Genomic DNA, 23,626 nt, shown 5'->3' with positions numbered 1-23,626 from the left:
TAGGAGCATGCCAGGTCAAGGACAGAGCAGGGGGAGTGAGATGAGTTGACATTTGAATTGGGCCCAGAAAGCTGGATAGGATTTAAACAGTCAGACATTTAGGGCAGGGACAGAATGGCATTCTAAGCAGAACACAAAGAGGCTGAGGAAAGCCTGGGAAGAAAATTGGTAAGAATAAATCATGGAGGCAGAAGGAATGGTTTGGATGGAACGCATAGAGAGAGACGGCGTTGAAAAGACAGACTGCAGGCTGCATGTGGAGAACTCTGGCAATGGAACTCTATGTTCTAGAAGGAGCCGTGGAAGGATCTGCGGCAGAAGAATTAAACTGTGGGTCAGGACTGTGCCACTTCCTGCGATAACCACTGTCCTTCTGAAAGTAAATTGTTTTTTCTCTTCAACTGGAAAAAATCATCAGCATTCTAAAGACATTTCAGTTATTTTAGATATTAGGCTTTGGTCCTCAAAAAGTATTGGTAATGTTAGTTCTCTAGCCTACTGTATTGGGTTGACTAGATGTAAGCCTAAATCTCACCCAGTTGATACTTTGCAGTCATTAGATAATGGTGCTTAACGCTTCCATAGTGCTTACTATGTACCAGGAGGGCTCAGACACTGTATGTGATTAACTAATTTAATCCTATAACAACTGTATGAGGCAAGTACAGTTAGTGTTCCCAATTTTACCCAGGAAGAAACTGAAGCATGGAATGGGTAAGTGACTTGCTCATACACTAGTTCAAGCCCCGGCAGTCTAGTTCCAGAGATGGCTTTTCACTGCTCTCCAAAGAAGTTTTGATTGCTACAATGAACCAGACACTGACACTGGGGCTTTACATGTAATGATTAATTTATTCTTCTTAATAACTCTATGGAATATGTGCCATCCTTCTCCTAAGATTGTTAATGTGTAATCTGAGGAACTGAGAGGTTAAGAAATGTCCCCAAGTTCACAGTTTGTGGAGGGAGAAACCAGATGTACAATTTTCAGATTCTATTAGTAGACATATGTGGAGCTTCCTGTCTGCAGGTCTGGTGAAACATCTTGTTATCCAAAATAAAATAAACCATAAATTTATATGGTTATTAATTTATGCATGTCTTTCTAAAGAAAATTTCATGGAGTAAAATGTCGAAGTTTACATATTCATCTCTCTCTCTCTCTCTCTCTCTCTCTCTCTCTCTCTCTCTCTATCTCATCTCCCCCTCCCTATGTCTAATTTTTTTGCCATCTCCACTCGCCCCCAGATGTAGCCTCTTCTCCATTGCACTCTCAAAATCACAGAACCTGGTGTGTATGTAGGTATTTAAGAAGAAAAATGGATGAATTAAGTATTTACTGTCTACTGTATGCTAAGCACTGGGCTTTGTACAGGGTAAAGAAGTGGCTAACAGACAGTGCCTGACCAAAGAGCTGGCAGTTTAGTTTTTTTCTCTCTATATACAGGCACAGTTTTTGCTTTCTAGCTATCTCTGCCTCTAAAGTATCTTTCTTTCTTTCTTTCTTTCTTTCTTTCTTTCTTTCTTTCTTTCTTTCTTTCTTTCTTTCTTTCTTTCTTTCTTTCTTTCTTTCCTTCCTTCCTTCCTTCCTTCCTTCCTTCCTTCCTTCCTTCCTTCCTTCCTTCCTTCCTTCCTTCCTTCCTTCCTTCCTTCTTTTTCTTTCTTTCTTTCTTTCTTTCTTTCTTTCTTTCTTTCTTTCTTTCTTTCTTTCTTTCTTTCTTTCTTTCTTTCTTTCTTTCTCTCTCTCTCTCTCTCTCTTTCTCTCTCTCTCTCTCTCTCTCTCTTTCTTTCATTCTTTCTTTCCTTCTTTCTTTATGTTATCTATTATCTATGTATCTATGTATTATCTATCTATCTATCTATCTATCTATCTATCTATCTATCTATCTATCTCTTTAGCCATCCATCCATCCATCCATTTATCCATCCATTTGTCTTTCTAGGAAAGGGTAGCAGAAGGAGAAAGAGAAAGGAAAGGAGAAAGGAAGGAGGGAAGAGGAGAAGGGAGAGATGAGAAGAGGAAAAGGAGGAACTGGATGATGATGAGGAAATAGGAGGAGGAGAAAGGAATGGGAAGGGACCATCTATGGCAAATTCATCAATTTATGGAAGAGACTGAACCTCAAAAAGAGGAGGTGAGCTGTAAGATGATGCTGGTGAGAACTACTGAAGTGGATTAGTAAACTTGATGACTAAGTTTTTCCATGATCCTTATCTTAATGGAGCTTGGTGCTCACAGCCACTTATGGACTAATTCTCTTTCATTGTGTTTTTGATTTTCAGAAGCAGAAGGAAATTTGGGCAAAATTATTGGGAGGTTTGAGGGTATGTGCAGCCTCCAGGCCCTGAAGCTATTCCTGCCACCCCAAAGCTGGACAGGCTGCCTGAGCTTCTTTCCTTTCCATGCAGGGGAGGAGGCCTTGACCATGTACATGGACAAAAGTCGCCTCGACAGGAAGTCAGGGAATGCCACTCAAAGTGTGGAAGCTCTGCACCAGCTCGCGTCGTCCTACTTTGTCGACCGTGATGGCACCATGAGAAGGCTCCATGAGATCCAGATATCAACTGGAGCAATCAAGGTATGGCTTGCGGTGGATTGGGGTGGCAGGTTCCTAAGACAACAGCATTACAGGTGTGAGAGTCGGTGGGCAGGTACGATCCCTGGCTTCATACCCACCTACCGAACAGTACCTCCTGCCCACCGTTCTGACTGATGTGGTCAAGTGCCGTCTAATAGCTTGGACATCATCATTAGGGTGAGCATATGTACTGATTTACTGGGGCTGCCCTGCCTACCGTCACAGCATAATTGGCAACAATCCTCTCCTTCACTCTCAAAGTTCCCCTGTATAGATGATATTCAGGCTCCCTTCCTCAGTGAAGAAACTGATGCAACAATGGGTAAAGGATTTCCCTCAAGGTCACAGAGCTAGTGGGAGTCGGATTATGATGCCTAGGTCGATACTTTTTTTAACACCTGTGTTTTTCATTCCCCACCCCCATTTTACAGATGGAAACTCTGAGGTCCAAGGGTCATACAGGATTCCGCAGATAGAGAATACTTTAACAGGGGTAGAATTCTAGTCTCTAGACAGGAGGTTCATGAATATTTTCTGTAAAGGGACAGATAATAAATATTTAAAGCTTTGTAGGTCATATGGTCTCTGTTGCTACAATGCAATTCTGCTGCTATAGCACAAACATTAGCCACAGACAATATGTGAACAAGTGGGTGTGGCTGTGTGCCAGTAAAACTTTATTTACAAACACAGGCAGTCTGTCATGCTCACCTACACTAGTGCTAGCCAATTGACCCAAAATGATAGAAATGCTCTATATCTGTTCTGGCGAAGACAGTAGCCACTAGTCATATGGGGTTATGGAGCCCTTGACATGTGGCTACTGAGGACCTAAATTTGTAAGTTTATTTCATTTTAATTAATTTTAAGTTTAATAACCACACTGGATAAAGCAACTCTAAACTTTCAGTTCAGTGCCTTAGAGCACAAGAACTTAAAAAAACAAAACAGATTCCATTTTAGATGCAATAAATTCAGGGATTATCTTTACAAAAAGACTAAGGGAAGACATTTTTGATGTAATGGATTCATTCTTCTGATGGTTTCAATACAGAGGTTTTGCACCTCAAATTTTCTTAAACAAGATTATACCTGCCCTTTACTTCTCAATCTTCAGTCTAGTTTTTTTTTTTTTTTTTTTTTTTCTTAATAAAATGCAGACCTGGCCTTTATTAAGACTTTCAAAGATATTATTAGGGAAAAAAAGTGTATGTGGGGGTGGGGGTGGGGAGGCAGTGTCACGGAAGATGCAGGCAGATGAGTCAGAAATTGACCAAGGGAAGAGAAAAATGTGGGAGGGAGAGAGTTACTGAGGAGGGAGGTAGGAAGGAGAGAAATAAATCCGATGAACAAACCAAGAGCCACTTAGCTGAGAAGAATCGCCTATATTGGGGGATTATGTTGTTGGGGAACTTGGCACAGAGAGACTGATCTTTATGAAGCCCTCAGAGTCAGAGAGAAGCGAAGGTCTGGTTTTCATTATCACCAAATGGTTCTCTCCCCACTGGACGGGGTGCTGAATTGAGATATTGAAGTTCTGTCACAGGACAATGCTCTTTTGGGCATCCTGGAAGCGCAACCTGCCTCCTTATGAAGAATTTCTCAGAGAAATTGCAGCGAAGCCGCTCAAGAACCCATTCCTAGAGTAGCACTGCCTACCACACTCAGTCTGGGACTTGGCTTTTTCTTGACATTTCTTGATGGTACCTCAAGGCCTAGCTGGCTGGAATGGGTTTCATTGCCAGCGTTGTTTAAGTAAGACACACAGCTGACCCAGGTGGGGCTTTTTTTCCCATGGTTTTCTTTTCCTGGGTATCCTTGGCAAAATTAATTGGTAGGTTTGACTCTCACTCAATAATACTGGTGTTATAATAACTATGTTATTATTCTGTTCACAAAAGAAAAAAATGATACAATCATCTAACCACTACCCTGTACACCTGAAACTAACATAAAATAATGGTGAATGTCAACTATAATTGAAAAATCAAAAATAATAATAAAAAAGTTTTTAATGAAAAATATTAAAAAAAAATAAATTATTTATTAAAACCCCAAAGCTAATGATCCTGCATTTATCTACTGTTCCCTAAGTGCTAAACACTTCAAAAACATGATCCCTTTCGCTATCAAGGTGGGTGAGAGTATTACTAACATTTTATAGATGGGGACATTGAGGCTTAGAAAAGGCAATTACTGATCCAAGGCTTCATGCCTGGAAAAAAGCAGAGCTGGCTTTTGGAGATCCCTGTGGCTGTTCCCAAGTCATAAATTCCCAAAACAGTCAATGCTGTGTCTTTATAGTTGGGTGCAAATCTCAAAACAACTGTACAAGTGCCTGTAATAACTAATGGGAAGTGAAAGCTAAAGGGACAAAGAAAACTCTTTTCATACTAAACCATTCCTATTTCAAGGTTATCTTTTCTGAATAGTTGTTCCCCTTTTGTCTACCACCTCAATTATTTTAAAACAACGTTTGGGAAACACACCTCCATAGGATTGGGGTGTTTCATACTGCGGCGGTGCTGATTGTGTTCCTTGCAAAGCTTTTGTTGGGGGGAAATGGGGATAATTTTATTTTTCTTGCCTAATCGTAGTAGTGCATGCGTACTTATTACAATTTATAGAGGCTTTTGACACTGATATGCCCATTTTTGAGCATATGCCATGTGTCAGGCACTTACACCCATCATGTCTAGTCTCACAACCTTCCTGGGAAGGATTTACGAGCTTCAGGTTGTTGAAGCTTAGAGAACTGTTGTGACTTCTTTAGGTCACAGAGCAAATAAATGGCACAGCCAGGATTTCACACTGATTCTCCTGAGTCCAAAGCCCATGCTTAGGAAATACACTACTATACTGCTTTCACTTTTTAGTTCATGTAATACTTAAAGTGACTGTATGAAGTGAGTACCACAGATAGAACCTGGCATTCTGGTTCCAGTCTGTGTGCTTGATGGGCCTGCTATCTTGTCATCTGCTCGGTGGCAGCCAGGCATGGTCCTTTGCACAGGCAGGATGCTCAGGAAGTGGCTGGTGGCTCAGGGCAGGAGACCGCTCTGTTGGCTTTGCCCTGCCAGGGGCTGACTCTGCAGAATCCATCCCAGACAAGGGCGTCTGCCTCACGTCTGTCACCCTTGATGTCCCTTACAGGTCACAGAGACACGCACTGGGCCTCTGGGCTGTAACAGCTATGACAATCTGGACTCTGTGAGTTCCGTCCTTCTGCAAAGCACGGAGAGCAAACTGCACCTTCAAGGTAGGGTTCTGGTGGCAATGGTGGGACCAGAGGGTGGGGGTGGGGGACGGACGGGGAAAGCAGCATGGGAAGAAGGCATGATGTGGAAGGAGAATGCAGAAGAAGAGAGACAGGGAAACCAGTGAAAACTACCAACATGGAAATCAAGACAGTCATGATATAATGTCCTTTAAAAAATTTTTAACATATACAGGACATTAAATTCATGGTTATTAATTAGTATTCAGATATAGAACCCAAAGATGGGAGCTTTAGCTGATCATTTGGATGAAAACGTCTACATGGTGTTATTTTATAGATGATCCAGATCTAATAGATATTAAAGTTTCATATCATATCATCTGAATTTCCTACATAATACAGTTTGATTTCCAATGTATTTGGCAGGTGTTATTTGAATTCCAAGAACCGTAGGGAAATTTAGGGAATTTTGGGGCCTATGTAATTGTCTTTCTCCTTATTGGTCAATCACTCGTCGTCTTCAATATATTCGTATACACATGTGTTCGTGTATGTGTATGTGTGTGCTTTTAGCAGAGTTTGCAAATCAGAACACTCAGGGCTGGCTGGCCTGGACAGAGACAGATGCTCTTAGGCATTGCTGCTGAGACTATAACAATTATATGGATTAATTTGTCGATATATATATGTATACATATATATATATGTATATATACATATATATAAATATTTGTATTCACTTAATGTCTATTATACGTCAGGTTCATGTTAGATTCTCCCTATATACTCATAACCGTAAAGAAATTATGCCCTTTAACATAGTCATTTTATCCTTATTAATTCATCATAAAGAGGAGAGGATATTATAGGGGAAAATGGATCAGGCTTTAAGTACAGATAGTTCTGTTTTAAAAAGCATACTTTATAATAGAAAAAGAGACAATGTAAATATCTAAATTTTCCACATGAGGAGCCTACATGAATTAATGTAGCACCCATACAACATAGTATTAGGCAGGTACTAAGATGTTGTTTATAAAGAATTTCCAAGAATATGTGACAATGATGTAATGTGACAATGTGATAATGTGATAATGTTAATTTAAAAAATGGATGGTTTCTGATTGAATGTATGGCATGATATTAACAATGTAAAAGGATAAGGAAAAGTAATATTGCAAGGAAATATGCCAAGATGTTAAAAGAGGTTTGGATTGTTAGGTTATAGATGATTTATTTTGAGCTTCCAGTTCCGTTTCTAACTTTTCTACAGTGATCATGTATTAACTTCATAGTCAGAAAAAAAATGACATGCTTTAACTTTGAGCAGACTAAAAATGTGACCTTCTAGAAAAATATATGATAAAGGTGATGTTGGATGTCAGAGGGAGGAAAGTTGGGTTAAGATTGGCAGGTAGAGCTAAGCAGAGCTTAATATGACTTTTACATCCTTGGCAACTCTTTGATTCAGGCTCCTGTTACAGAAGATGGTTGGAAAATGGTGCAGGGAGAGCTTGGAAGTGTCACTTGGGAGCAATGAAGGAAAATGCTCGGGGAAATTCAGGCCAAGAAAGTGGTTTAGTGTTAAAACAAAACACAGCCTCAAATACATGAAGAATAACCCTACCCCCTTTAGTAGAGAAAAGAAGAGACAGATGGGTTTGGTGATTCCTCATAAGAAAGTAGATAAAAAAGACAGATCTGCCTTGGGTGTGCCAGTAATCTTAATACCTACAGTGACCCTGCAAAGTGCCAGCAGGGTTTGACTCCAGGAAGTTTAGCTTCAGTCTGCATTTCATCACCCTGCTGTGCACATTGGAGGTGGAGAGACCTGTGAGTTATAATTGGAATAAATTTAGAAGGGATTAACAGGATGTTACTAGGAAGTTATTAAGATCTTAGGGACATTTAGAGGGTGATTTACCACGAAGCTGATGAAGCTTGAGGTCCAGGGCTCCCTCACCATCTAAATCCTCAACTTTTCTCATTCTAAATATTCACTTTCATACCTGATTTTTGAATTTCTTTTCTCCATAAGCAACTAAAGTCTAAGTCTCGGTCCTCCAAAACCCAGCTCTGCCATTGGTTGCATTACTAGAAATATATTATCCACAACAAAGGAGGTAACAGCTTGTCCTATTCTAGATTGGTCAGAGCACACCTGGAGGATTGGACTCAAGTCTGAGCGTCACACTTTCAGAGGGTCATTAGGAAACTACAGTGTGCCTGAAAGAGGATATCTTATGATAAATAGACAAATAGAAGGTTGCCTTGGAACAAAGTGACTTGATACCTACAGGATTGTCTTGCAGAAAAGATAGTCAACTTCATTAATATGGATAAAATGGGCTAACTGCACTACTTACACAACACTACAAGGACCCCAGCTTTAACTGAGATAAAATAGATCTCAGTTTAAACTCAGTATAAAATAGATCTCCTAATGCACATTCACACCCAAACCTGGAATGGCCTGCTGAAGTATGTAGTGGCTCTGTGTCATCACAGAGTTACCCAGAGGTGGCATTTGGTACGAATGTTATAGAGATTATTTAATCACCATTCCACTGGGTGGTGTGATTGAAATAGGTGGTCTCTAAGTCCTTCTCAATACTGAGTCCAGGCTTTTAGGAACACAGTGAATCACCACATCTTTGTTGAGACTGACTATGTGCCACATCCAGTGTCAGGCTGTAGGCATATGAGCACAAATCAGTTCATTTCCATTCACGTTGTAAGGAGCCATGTTGGCTTTGAGCTAGGCCCAAGGATACCGGTGTAAACAAAGCACAGTTTCTACCTGAAAGAAGTATACACTCTGTCCAAGAGGACAGACTTAATCCATAATAAGCATAATGAATTTTATGGGAGAAAAATATGAGTGTTTTATAGTACTGGTTAGTTTGGGGACTTAACTTACGAGGGAATCAGGGAAGTTTTCTTGCTAAAAAAGTTGCACAGCATGAAACCTGGAGTATGAAGACCAGGGCAACGTCATGGATATGGAGATAGACAGAAGAGCCCTTATGAAGAGGCATTCGAGGGAGTGAAAACGTCTTAAGAGATTAGAGCTGAGGCATCAATGCTGAGAAAGACAAAATAATCCTTCAAATCCTGGAAGGCTTCCGCAGCACAGCGGAACATAATGAGTTGAACATTAATTTGAGAGTAATGGGCACCGTGGAAGGGTTTTATAAAAGGAAGAAGCATGAAGAGGTTGATATTTTGGAAGATCACTCTGGCTTTTGTGTGGTCAATTAATTAGAGAGGGGTAGATTAGAGGTTGGTGACCACGTAGAGGCTACTCAAGTACTCAAGATGAAATGTCACAAATTTAGACATGGAGGTAGCAGCTGGAGTTGAGAAAATTGACCAATTTTAGAGTTACTTAGAAGGCATCATGGCTAGGATTTAGTGAAAAAAACCATGAAAACTTTAGATCATCGAATGACTGGAGTGTGGGGGATGAGATAGAGAGAATGGACAGGAAAATACATACGACTCAAGGCAAAATGTAATATAATAGAGATAATAAAAGTAATACATACTATTATGGAGATCCAGAAAAGGGGGTGATTCATTCTGTCTGTCTAGGGAGAGGAATCAGAAGGAAAAAATAAAAATGCTGTCTGAGGATGAATAATCTTCTGGTGGAAGGTTAAAGAAAAAAGCTTCTTAAATAATAACACAGAAGAGTATCTCATGACTTTTCAGTAGGCTAATATTTATTCAGTAGAATACAAAAAGCACTAAGTAGAAGAGAAAGACTGATAAATTGGACTACATTAAAATTAAGAATTTCTGTTCATCAGAAACTGCGGTTCGTAGAATGAAAATGCAAGCTCCAGAGTGGAAGGAAATGTCTATGATATATGTATCTGACAAAGAACCCTTGTGCAAAACATTTACATACCTCCTACAAAACAATAAGAAAAAGACAGACAATCCAGTAAGATAAGAAAGTGGGTAAAAGAGATAAACAGGCACTTCAAAAACAAGACTATCCAAATGGCAAATAAACATTTGAAAAAGGTAATTAACTTCTCTGGTCCTCAGAAAACGTCAGTTAAAATCACAGTTCAATATCATACCACAGCAATCAGTCTGGCTCAAAGCAAAAACACTGACAATATAAGGAGTGACAGCATGGAGCAGTGGGAACTTCCACACATTTCTGGTAGGGGAGTAAATGAGGACAGCCACTTTGGGAAACTCTCTTGGCAGTATATACTAAAGAGTCAATTTGTCCGTGCCATCTGACCTAGCAATTACAACTCCTAGCAATATGCCCAACAGAAAAGTTGCGTCTATGCACCGAAAGACATGAATGTTCATAGCAGCTTTATTCAGAATTTCCAAATGGACGTAGCCCCAAATGCCCATCAACAAGAAAATGCATAAATACATTGTCCTACATTCACACGATGGGCTACAACACAGAAATGAGAGCAGAGAAAATACGTACCCTTTTGTGCAACAATAGGGAAGGGTGTCATGGAGATAATGTCGAAGAAAAGAAGCCAGTCACAAATGAGTAGACGTGGTATAATTCCTTTCCTATGCAGGTCAAAAGCAGTAAAAAACAAACACATGGTTTCAGAAGTCCACAGAGCATTAACCTATGGGGAGGTGGCTGAAGGGAGACAAAAGATGTTTCTGGAAGTATCGGTAATGTTCTGTTTCTTAATCTGGGTGGCAGCTCATGGGTTTGTTTACTTTGTGAAAATACATAGAGCTGTGCATACATGTTATATATGCAGATCTTTTTGTGTGTGTAATTGCAGCTATTAAAATTTTACTTAATAATCTGCTCCATCTTGACATCCTCTGAAAAGAGAAAACATGAATACAGCAGGGACATAAAAAAGCAGGAGGTGGTCCAGCCCAGCCAGAGCCCAAGCCGCGTGGACTGAGGCTTGAGGAGCCGAAAATAACAATTGATTCTATTTATTCAGGGCTTCCTTGTGTGATGGGAACTGTGATCGTTTATTTTGATTATATATATATATATATATATATATATATATATATATATATATATATTCATGTATTTGTTTTTATTTATTTTCAATTAGATTTATTTATATTGTACAATTGTCTTTATTACATTTGTAATCCTCACGTCATTGCTATGACAAAGGCATAAATAACATACTCCATTTGTAGGTGAGGAAACGGGGGCTGAGAGAGGTTACTCAGGTAGAGATGAAGCCAGAATTGTAATGCCAACAGCCTGACTTTGAAGCTTCTCTGTCCCTCTGCTGATTCCCGTGACTGAGTCTGGGAGGGGACAGTCTACACAGGTTTATTTTGGTAGATAGACGGTGATATGAGCGGCACTCTAATGATATTTACTTTGTGATGTTTCATAAAATGTTCATGAAACAGGGCAAAGGAAAAGGGAAATAGGAAAAAGAAAGAAGAGGATTAGAGGAGACGAGAAACGAGAAAGAAAGGATCATGGAAATGATCAGAGGCTATTAGTCCAAGAGACAGCCGAACTCGTAGTAATAATGCTAATAGCATAATGGTCACTTCTTTTTTTTATACTTCTCGCTTCGGGAAGCCCACGGAGTGTTTTACTGACATTGTCATGTAATTTAACCTACTATCCATCTGGTGAGGTATACAGAGAGCAGCGCTCAGCCTCAGTAGCTCAGTGATGTGGAAAAAGATGCAGCGAGAATATTTTGCTGAAATCTAGGGATGATCCAGAAATGTATTCATTCACACAGTCACTCGTTTATTTAGCAATATTTACTGAACATGAACTTTAAGTCAGATATTGTTTTAAGAGCTGGATATGCATTTGTGAATAAGCTAAGTCTCAATGATTTTGGAGCTTATATTTAGTATGCGGGGGGAAAACAGATAATAAACAAGTAACCAAAGAAATATACATTCTTTAAAATCAGAGAGAGACCGTGAGGACACAGGTCAGCTAGACATGTGTAGACCATGGAAAAGACCTTCGATATTACTCAGGATGAAATAAGAAGCCATCACAAATTCAGACCATGGAGTCGCTTGACCTGACTCACATCTTAAATAAATCACTGTGGCTGCTGACTAGCTCAACAGAAAGAATACATATAAGGAATCCAGTTAGGGGGCTATGGTGTTTATCAAGGTGAGAGAAAATGGTGGCCTGACCGTGGTAGTGGCAATGAGGGTTATAAGAAGTGACCACATTATGGATATGTCTTTAAGTAGTGCTGACATCCTTTGGTCATGGATTGAAGAACTTGTGAAAGAGAAGCAGAAGATGGTCCCCATGTTTCACCTGAGCAACTGCAATGATGGAATTCCCTTACTGATAGGGTGAAGACTGTGGGAGGGATAAGTTTTGATGAGACATGAGAAATTGGGTTTGAATCTAAATTTGAGAAGTCTATTATATATACAAATGTATTATGCTGCACAGGCATTTGGAAAGTCAGAAGAGAGAAGCAGAGATATGAATTAGCATAGAGATGATATTTAGTGGTGTGAGATTGGATAAGATTACCTTGGGAGAAAGTGTAGTTAGAGAAGGGAAGAAACCCAGTTATTGAGCCATGGAGACTAATATTTGAAGGGTTGAGGTAATGGAATAATAATGAGGATCAAGGAAAGCAAGCTAAGAAGCAGCTGGGGAGGTGGGAAGAGAGCCAAGAGAGTGCAGTTTCCTAGAAGCCAAGTAAAGAATGTTTCTCAAAACAGAGATCTTGATCAACTGTGTCAAATGCTGCTGAAGACTGAGAACTGAGCAGTGGGTTTTGCAACAGATTGGTCTTTGGCGACCTTGACAAAAGATTGTTCGGTGGAATTAAAGGAGATGAAAGCCTGAGTTGAATGGCATCTAGAGACAATGGGAAGAGAGGAAGTGAAGGCAAGAAATACAACAAACTCTATAGAGGAACAGTGCAGTAAATGGCACAGAGCAGAATGGGAGGTGGACTCACTGAGTTTTTCTTCTTTTTTCATGTAGAAGCAACAACATTTTTATCTGCTGATGGGAATTATTATTCAGAGAGGGAGAAGTTGATTCTACAAGCAAGAGGGATTATTTTAGGGTTAAAGTTGAGCAGGCAAGAGTGAAGAGGATCTTGGGAATGACTGGAATTACTTGCCTCAGATAAGAGCTCCTTCTCGTTCGTCCATTGTGACGGGCGGGAAAGGAGACCATATGGGCGCAGAGGAGGGCACAATTCATTGGGGATGGGGGCATTTTCTTGAGCTTTTCTTCGGATTACTTTTCATAGATTTAATGTGCATCTGTGAAATTAGAATGTTTCTTATAACTGACGGTGTGTCGTAGTTTAACTGGCAGGCATTTTTTTTCCTTAGTCTACATTAAACAATGGTATTCTTACAATGAATGGCATCTCAGATTCAATGGCATGTGATATTTTTTCTTAATGAAAAGAGGAGTGAGGTCACTAGCCTATTCTCAGCTTCCAAAAGAGAAAGATGGGCTGGAAGAAGGTGAAAATCTTTGAAAGATGGGAGGTTAGGCAGTGAGGAGACATGGGATGAAAGACGGATAACACAAGGCTTCCTCTACTCTCTGCACCTCCAAACAGGGCCACCTGAGACTGGTGTGTCCTGACAGCTTCCTTGTAATACTCACCTTCAAATGGCCCATTTCACTTGTTGATTCCAAATCATTTCTCCTCCTCCTCCTTTATCCACCTTCCCTCCTTTTGCTTTCTACTCCTCTTTCCCCCTCTCTTTTCTTTTCCTCTGTCTCTGCTTGAAACTTCAGCTCCTTCCAAACTGAGCTCATGCGCCCAGAATCCCTTACTGCCTTAAATGGCCTCTGCTCTCTCTTTTATTGAGTTCAGTTCATCTTTCGATGCCCAACACAAATGGTCAGTAAGAATCATTCCTCCTCCACCCCTGTCTTGGTTCAGCTCCTCCCCTCGTCATTCCTCCCTTCCTAGACCATTGCAAATATTGCCCAATCAGACTCCTTGATTCTGATAGCGCCTGCTAGTCATCCCCGTCACAGCAGCGAGTACGGTCTTCTTAAAATCACATCCAATTACTGTCACTTTCCCGCTTCCAACCCTTCACAACCTCTAGAGATTTTGGTATAAAATTTACATTTCTTAACTTGGCACCAGGCAACATAATCAGACCCCTGTCTAACTTCATATCTTTGTCTTATTACATCATCCAACACACACCCATATGTTTACTCCAGGCCTATGGGACTTCTTACATTTCACTGCAGCCATCTTTTTAGTTTTTATTTTGTATTGCTTTGCACCTTTGCACATGTCTCTTAAATTCCTGGACTTCCACTTCTCCCAGGAAAGTTTTTCTTACCTCCTCTGCCCAGGTCATTGGGCATCATACCCACCTTCTTTCCTAGGACTTGTCACAGACACACACACACACACACACACACACACACACACACCATCATTCTATTACTAATCTGACTCCCTGCTGAGGTGTGAATTCCTCGATGGTAGGGACCTTCTCTATCTCTAGCATAATATATAGAACCTGGTATATAAACAGTGCTCAGGAGATATTTGTTAAATGAATTTATGAATGAATGAATAAATAATGAAATGAGTGAATCACCCAGCACATCGTGAGCTCTGCTTTCTCTGAACTCTTACACTTCTCATATGAACTCATAGGATGCAGTTCAACCTACCCACCATTTCCTGAAGGCCTACTGTGTGCCAGCCACTGTGCTCCCTAGCATGGATAGCATTCTTCAAAAGTTCATGTGCCTTTTCTACAGATTTCGATGTTACAACTTCCAGGCAGAGGCTGTGCCCCTTAATCCTCTGAACACTACCTCTTCTGAGAAGCCCTTTTTAAGACCTCTTTTGTGGTATAACTTTTTTGCTCATCTTGCAAATATTCATTTGTGTTTCAGTTGTATTTCTTCTCTTTTAGGGAGGGTTTTGTATGTCATCATTTTCAACAGAGTGCCATGGACACAGGAACTCCAGATCTACTATTTGCTGAATGGAATTTTTGTATATGATGTGACACTAGAAGGAGGGAGACCAGGAGGAGGGGGGGAAAGGGAGAAAGAGGAAGGGGAAAGGCAGTGGGAAGAGAGGGAGGGAAGGAAGAGAAAAAGATGGAGGAGGGGGAGAGGAAAACAGGGAGGGGACAAGGCGGGAGGAGGGGAGGAGTAAGAGGAGGAGGCTAGGAAGAGAAGTAGCACCAAAAATCTTTTTCCTCAGTAGCTAGGCATCATACATGGAGTGAAGACGATTATTTCAAAATCAGCTAGCCATAAGCAGTTGGAGAGGCATGGAGAGTGTCAAAGTGTTTCAAAATAACATCTTTTTAAACTGCTGCTCCTTCTTAGACATCGTGCTTATGTCCACTAGCCAATTTGTCTCTCCCACCAACTAAGAGACAGGGTTCATTATCCCCCCTATACAGGTGAAGAAACTGAGGCTCAAAAGGTTAAACTCTCTTTCCCTCAGTCTTTCCTTTCTTGTTGCGTGGGCTCCAAGGCTACTTGGCTTCTCTGAGGGCGCTCTGAGTCAGCACAACACATTCTAGATGCGGGTAGAATGCTAATACATCCCTGCCCAACATCAGTGGCAGAGGAAGAGGACACTGAGCATGATCAGGTCTCCTTTTCATAAAGCCCACTCCTCTTTCACACCCCCGTCACCTCTTGTGGCCTTGTGGTCCCAGGGAGGAACGTGAGCGATTGTGGCCAGCGCCTGCTCTAGTCAGCAGCCTGGGGATGACTCCTCCCTAGGATCTACCGAGGGTCCCAGGCGATGGCTTCTGACTGAGGCCATTCTTGTCCCATTAGCAGGGGCCATGAGACACTCATGGGGATCCATGTTTCTGCCTTCCCATGGCTCTGTCTGTGAGGCCTGTTGAATAAAAGAGCAGCCCCTTCATGCTAAACAGAATTGCTGACTTCCAACCACGTGGTGGCATCCAAATATTAGTTTTCCTTTATGAGCCAGGGAGCACGTTCTCTGCGTTGTGAGAAGGAGAACGGGGGTTCCTCTTGGGAAGTGGATTGAACATGTGTGTCCGTGAAAGACTAAGTCAGAAAAGAAATAGAGTAGGGAGGATCAAGAGAGTAAATGTGAGAGTTGCAAGACCTTGGACAAGTTAATGAATGAAGGCTCTGAGCTTCTCTGGGTCATCTAATCTGCAAAACAGCAGTCAAAACACCTCTGCCTCGGAACCATTGTTCAGGAACCACCTGAACTATAAACCAAGAAGGCTGATATAAAATAATAATCATAGCTATGATTTACTGGTTAATACTCATGTGTTCATATAGAGCTCATTTTTTATATCAGTATCTCATGTAACCCTCAACAGAGACACAGTTTCGACATTTGAAAATTGAAGTTAACTGTCATAGGTGACAGAGCAAGAATCTGAATCCAGGTCCACTCAGTGCCAATGGTCTTAAGCTGGACAACACATCATTTCTCAACCTAGAACATATAGATCATAAGCATGGTTTTAGTTAGAGCAAGTCGTTATATAGCCCTTTCTGTGTGCTTATGGTTTCTGCTGTTACTTTAGAAAGTCTGTGATTTTCCTAAAATAATTTGCCAATTCGTGTAGGTGGGTAGATGTGCCATTTCCATAGCTATTCTCATACTCCCCAAAGAATCCAGAACCAGAAAAGATCAAATACCTTTCTAGCAGGCGGTTACTGAGGCCTTGCAACATTCCAGGTGTGCACGACTATAAAAAGCACGCCTTCTGACCTGGGGAAATCTGTAATCATTTGATGACTCAAGACTCAGACTTTTAAAGAAAGAGGTGGAAATTCTGATGGGATGTAAGCTGATGTTGAGAGAAGGGCTATCGGAGCACTTACCTCTTGGTATGCCGTTGCATGGAGTCTTACTTTTCAGTAAACTTTTGGCCTAGTATGTAGCATGGAAATCGTGACTGATATATGGTCGCTGTGGCAATATGGTCTCCTGTAACAACCACGTCTCATTCAGTTCTTTGCTGAGCTCATTGATTGTACCGAATCCAGGCAGCAGGGTGGTGAAAACCAAAATAAATCACTCATGGAAATTAATTCACTGATGCTGTGTAGACATGGTACCTGTTTATTTTTTAAGATTGTTAAGTCAATCCTTATTTTTTCTTTCACAATTCATCTCCATCGGAATTAAGCTCTCCTTTGACACTGCAAACAAAACACTTTTGATGTACCTTTATTTTATATTCTGGATACATTCGACTGTATTTTATATTCTGGATACATTCGACGTTGTCTTATGTGCACAATTGTTCGTATTTCCTGCTAAATTGTAATTCAGATCTCTGAGAGTAGAAACCATATCCTTTTTTTTAAGTCTGTTCATTATTTGCTTCTCCTTAGTTTAGGGTTTAACTGTTAGTAGGTACTCAATACATATGCGCTGATTGAAATTTACTTGAACGGTCAAATCAATTTGTTTTGAATCTTAGTTTTTTTTACTGTGGTAATATATGCATAACATAAAGTTTAATGTTTTGACCATTTTGAAAAGCACAGGTCAGTGGCAGTAAGTACATTCACAATGTTGTGTCAGTGTCATGACTAATTCCAGACCAACACCACCCCAAATGGAAATTCTGTACCCATTAAGCAGTCATTCCCCATTCCACCCACCATCCATTCCCTGGCAGCTAATGATCTTCTTTCTGTCTCTATGGATTGGCCTATTCTGAATATTTCATATCAATGAAATAATACAATCTGTGTTTTTTGTGTGTGTCCGGCTTCTTTAATTTAACAAAGAAGCCTTCAAGGTCCACCCATGTTGTAAGATGTCATTTTCTTATAGCTGACTGAATTTCATTTTATGGTTGTACCACATTTGTTCACCCATTTGTAGGTTGATGGACCCTTAGGTTGCCTCTACCTTTTGACTGCTGCTGTGAATATTTGTGTACATGTTTTTGTTTGAAGACCGGTCTACGATTATTTTGGGTCCATACCTGAAGAGTGGAATTGCTGAATGGTATGACAATTAAATTTTAAAAGGTGTGGAGCAAAACTAAGTTTATTTCAAGGTAGAGTACATGATTACACGGTTCACTTCTTCTGAGAGGACTATCAGTGCATTACCGTGTGATTGGCAGCACTGTCCTGGGGGAGCTTTACACTTCTCACCTAGTTGGCAATACACTTGGCACTTGGTGATTTGTTTTGGCCAATGCAATGTGAGAAGATGAAATGCGTGCCTCATCTTAGCAGACACTTTAGGAGACATTGCCTTTGCTTTGGCTCTTTTCTCTCTGTTGTACGAATGGCATGTACCTGAAAAAGGTTATCCCTTCAGCCTAAATCCAAGATGAAGACCTCTGGGGCAGAGTCAAAGCCAAGGCAACATGAAACATGAGCAAGAAATAAACCTTGGTGGTTATAAACCACTGAGATTTTGAGGTTATTTATTACCACACAGTAACTGAACAAAAGCTCAATAATCCTGAAACATTGGATTAAACAACATAGACCACACTTATTTACTTACTGCAGGCCTTCTCAGTGCCTTAACTGTGCTAATGTGTGTTGTGAGTCTCAAGACGTGGATTAAATACACAGAGTTCACTGAATGTATTCGATCCTGCATACCGTTGCAGATGTATGATTCTGTGACCTACAACTTGGCAAATGCTGGACTATGTATACCATTTAGGTTCAGTCCTATCCCCTTGCACATTGAGGTCAGAAAATATGTCCTTGTCATTTTCCATATCTCTAGCATCTACTACAGCACCTGGCTTAATAAAGTGACGAGTGAAAGGACTTTCCAAATAGTTGCTGAATTGAGCAGTTTAATTTTTGCATACCTACTAAGATCTAGCGTTGTGCTTAATATCATTGAAAGAATACAAAGAAATTTTAAAAAAAAGAAAAATTAAAAAAACAGCTGTAGTCCTCAAGAATCATAATTTGTAGCTATGGATCTAAAACGAAACGTGCACTGAAATTACTGGTCAAGTCCTTTAGTATCATTGTTCTCTTAGGAAGTTCTATGGATCTGTGATTTTTTTTTCCCCCTCAGATGTTTCTGAGCACCTGTCTCTTTCATGACTGAGTTGAAGTTCATACAGCTTCAGGTTTCAAGCTGTCATATAGGGAACACGATTCAGGTCCTGCTCGTGAGGGACAGCTCTAGAGGGGTGGGGCATGCCAAGCACAGAGCAGAGAACCCCAGTCCTCTCTGAAGCATATTCTATCCAAGTTCACCTTCACTCAAACATATTTTCTGGTGCCCATTAATGTGTTAAGTGACAGGGAAATGGGAGATGAATGAGACTTTGCCTTTTCCGTTCAAGGAGCTCACAGACCAGGAGGAGCACATAAACACACATAATATGATGTGATCAGTGTTCTGTCCGAATTTCAGCTATGTGCGAGATGCTTTTGGTTTCCCACACAAGGAATGCCTGAGATTGCCACAGGCCTCCAGGGAAAGCAACAGAAAACAGGGTGAGGACAGCAAATGACATGAGCTGAACAACTGTCTTATACTAAGACAGTCATAACGTGTTATATCATTGATTTTGTTTTCCAATTCATTGAGGTATAAGTTACATCCAGACAAGTTCACCCTTTTGAGGCGAACGGGCTCTAACGATTAGACAAACACATCCAGTCATAGAATCAAGATACCCCCACAGTCAAGATAGAAAATTATTCATTTAATTTTTATACCAGCCCTACAATGGAAGCTTTAACGAAGAAATTGAGAATCAGAGAAGTTAAGCCTTTTAGTCTCGTAGGTGTGAAATCTGATTTTTATCATGAATTCTATGAAGAAGCTTTTGTTTAAGTTGAATCAACCTCTTCTTACAGCTTCAAGAGTATCCTCATGTTGAAATTTTATGAGATTTAATTTTAAAAGTAGGTTGACCCCTTTATCCTTGGTGATGTCATAGTTTAGAGTACGTTCTCTTTTTTAAAGTTAAAATTATCATTTAGAATTTTCCCTGCCCCCAATCCCTTTCATCAGTCTACATCTTCCTCTCTTTTTATTTATTCATTTATTGTCTATTTCCCTCGTGAAAGATAAAGTCCATGAAAGCAAGGATTTTGTTTCTAGTTCCCTGTCTTTTCTCCAGAGCCTAGAAGAGTTCCTGGCGCATAATGATCACCCATTGATCCTTGCATAATAAATGAATGAACGACAGACAGCACAGAACAGACTCACAGAAAATCAAGAATCGTAATGATCAGTAGTATAAGGGCTGGCAAACTCTTTCAGAAAAAAAGCCCGTTGATAAGTATTTTAGGCTTTGTGGGTCACACATAGTCACGATTACAAATATTCAACTCTTTCATTGTAATATGAAGGCAGTTATAGACAATTGTTACACAAATCTGTGGCCATGCACCAATCCAATTAACTTACAGCAATAGCTGGTGAGGTAATTTGGCCCATGCGCCATCGTTGCCCACGCCTCTACCTGTCAGTGTAGGCTAGGTTATGCTGTGCTAACAAGCAACCCCTGAATTTCAGTGTTTGGCAACAGTAAATGCTCCTTTCTTATCGACGATTCCAGATAGGATGGGGACACAAGTCAGTTGTGATTCTGTTCCTCCGCTGGCCTGTATAATAAGCATTGCTGTTCTTGTGGTGATGGGAAAAGAGGAACTGATGAACCCATATGTTGGTTCTCATAACTTCCTTTTGGAAGTTGCACATGTCACTTACACCCCCATTTCATTGGCCAGAACATATCGTACGAACCCACCTGAGTTCAGAAGGCAGGGGTGTGTGATTTTTTTTTTTCCAAAGGAAGGACTCTGCACGGAGGGGGACACAATATGAGTGAATGAAAACCCAACTTGCCACATGCCATTTGGACCTTTGGTTCTTTAGAGCATTCTTACTATGTGAACTTTCAAATTCTGCATGTACACATCCAGTGATGAAGAAGGAGTCCTCTACCTACTAACACAACCTATTTCTTCGAACCTCAAAACTTCTGGTAGTTAAAAAGATGGTAATTGTATTGTTCTGAGTTTCACTGGCCTGCATCTTTCATGCAAGGTTTCCAAGTCTACCTACTCCTTCAGATCCTGCCGCGTAGATGATGATATGTGATAACAGAAAAGGTTACTGTGTCCAGAAGGCGGAGCCAGAACCCACCCACTTTTCCCCCAGGTAGCTGCCTTTATTTCCTAGAGAACAAATGACCCATCACGGAGACAGGGTTGAACTTCTAAATGAGATCATAGCCTTTTTGCCCTTTCTGCACAGTTTCACCCAGTGAATTATCGTCTTATTTTCATTCCACTCCAATGAGCTGTCAGCGATGGATACTGTAATTCACAGCAATAGAAACACAAACAGATGGGTAATTGACCTGCATGCCTTCATTACAGTGGAGTTCAGAATGGCTGCTGGAGCCATAAAGTCCTTTATCTGCCCGTCTGAAATCCCTGGGCTTTCACAAGGAAGGGGATCAGAATGACTTTTTGCAGAAGGTACAGTCCTTCTTGTTGTTCTCCCCTCCACGTGCATTTCAGAAATAGACAGAATCTGACAAGCAGAACTTAGCAGGTACAAGACAACAGCTGGGACTCCCATAGTGCTTAGAGATGTCTGCAGGCGGCCACATCCTGACACAAGAACAGGAGAGAAAAATATTTATACTCAACCAAAATAGAAACTAACCTGCTTTTTTTCTCTCTTCCTCTTAGCACTCTACAAGAGCATGCATTTACTATCTAATGAAATAGGTCAGAAAAGAGCGAATCTATCAAAAATAGGCTCTGTTAAGTAATTAGGATTTAGAATAAAATAAAGCTGAGGAAAAACACACAGGAAGATAGACATGGTCCTTGCCTGGAGCCAGGCTTGGACTGCTCAAGATGTTCACACACTAATCTTTGCTCAATGTCTGTCCTCTGCATGGAACATAGTGGCCGCCCTTCACCTATTAAGACCAAGTCCAAGTTTCAAGACTCTACCCATCTCTCCCACACACCACAGAGCCGTCCACAACTATTGTCTCCAGACTTAACGTTCTTTCATCTTCATAATAGACCAGACTCATTCGATATCTGAAATATATTTATTAAATGCAATATTTATTAAATATATTTATTAAACATAGTCTGCTACGATGTACCAGACGTGATGCTACTTTTTATGTTTTAATTGTCAGTTAAGTCCTTTGTCTCTTGTCTTGGATTCTGTACTTTAGTTTAGAATCTCCAAGTAGCCCCTCTTGGGTAGGAAGGTAGGGAGGATCTCCTCCAACAGTTCCCTTTGTTGAAGGAAGAAGGAGGAGGCTAGATTTCCTTTCAGCAAAAGAACAGGATCCTAGTCAGAGGTACTGTTGGACTACAATCTTCAGATCTGAGGGGCACCATTAGCTTTGGTGGATTGGGTCTTCTTTTCTGGACATTAAATGTTCCCCAGCCTCACTGAGCATAGTCACCTAACCCCTGTGCTTGCTTTAGGCTGTAATAATATTGACAATGGAAGATCTCCAGGGATGCGGTATAGGGTCTCCCTGAAAGTTGTTCTGTTACTTTAGCACCCCCTAATGGTCGAAACTCAACTCTTTTCTTTCTTTCTTTTCTTTTTAAAGGAGAGCACAGCTCACAGTGGCCCATATGGGGATTGAAATGGCAATATTGGTGTTATTCGTACCACTCTCTATATTAGCACCATGCTCTAACCAACTGAGCTAACCAGCCACCCCTTTCCTTTTTTTCTTTTTCTTTTCTTTTTTTTTTTTTTTTTGAGTCTCAGGTATACTTCCTGCCTGTGATGGACATGAATCCTTGATTTTTGTTACTGTATGTAATGCTATTCCTCTATTGAACTGGCAAATCTCGAGCTGTGTCATTCTTCCCTTTAAAGTTTTGATCTTCTCTTAGGCACCAGAACCCTTTCTTCTCTTCTCTAGGGAACCTGGAAGCAAACAAACAAAAACAGATGCACCTTAATCAGAAAGGAAGGTGATTGCTAAGTTGGTTCTTAGTTGGAAGGAGTCTTCCTGCCTGAGACCTTTGCCCATGGTGGTTTCGTCTTCTGGACTACCCTTCCTGTGGCTCTCTCACCCCCTAATTCCTGTTCATCCATTACGTCTCGGCCTAAATGCCTCCTCTTCTAGGAGCCTCTTTGATCACTGCATTCTTACGTGTTCTTGCTCTGTGTTCCTGGAGCAACCTTGTGCTTCTGGTAGAGCACGGGTCTCACTACATCAGGGAGTTGTTCACACGTCTGTCTCCTTCCAACACTGTGAGGTCTGCAATGGCAGGGGGTTGCCTGCCCTATTCATCTTGGTATCCATTGCAGAGTGCCTGGCACATAGTAGGACTTAAGCAATAGTGTGGAAAGAAGGGAAGAGAGAAGGAGAAAAGGAAAGAGGGACAGATGAAAAGGATAAAGGGAGGGAAAGAAGGAGGGAGGAAAATTCATTGAAGTACAAACAATAGAGTTATAAATAATGAAGACCTATAATAACTACTATTAAAAAGAAAATGCACTCTTGGCATCTTTCCTACTGTCCCAAATGGAGCTACTGAAGGAGAATTTTTCCAAGAAGGGCTCAAGTTGGATCCAGGTGATGAATTATGTTCTGATATGATGTAAATGGAGGAACTTAACATTTATTGAACACTTAATTATGCCAATGTCTTAGTCTGCTTGGGCTGCTGTAACAAAATGCTGTAGACTGGGTGGTTGAGACAAGAGATATTTATTGGTTACAGCTCTGGAGGTTGGGAAGTCTTAGATCAAAGAGCCAACAGATTCCGTGTCTGGTAAAGGCGTGCTCCTGGCTTGTAGACTGCTGTCTCACTGTGTGCTCACGTGGTCTTTCCCTTGTGTCGGCTCATGGAGGGAAAAGTGAAGAG

General features: G+C 40.7%; 1 protein-coding gene across 1 annotated transcript in view; it reads left to right on the top strand.

Moving 5' to 3' along the window:
* Window positions 1-23,626, top strand: part of BRINP1 (BMP/retinoic acid inducible neural specific 1) — a 170,015-nt gene that overhangs the window by 110,986 nt on the left and 35,403 nt on the right. The window contains exons 4-5 of the mRNA XM_081065271.1: window positions 2,410-2,579; window positions 5,733-5,838. Coding sequence (XP_080921397.1) covers window positions 2,410-2,579; window positions 5,733-5,838 — 276 coding nt within the window. The remainder of the gene's footprint in view (window positions 1-2,409; window positions 2,580-5,732; window positions 5,839-23,626) is intronic.

The sequence above is a fragment of the Rhinolophus hipposideros genome (genome assembly GCF_964194185.1).
Source record: "Rhinolophus hipposideros genome assembly, chromosome: 11".
Taxonomy (NCBI): Eukaryota; Metazoa; Chordata; class Mammalia; order Chiroptera; family Rhinolophidae; genus Rhinolophus; species Rhinolophus hipposideros.
Note: the sequence above shows the minus strand (reverse complement) of the source record. Positions and strands in the feature narration are given on the sequence as shown.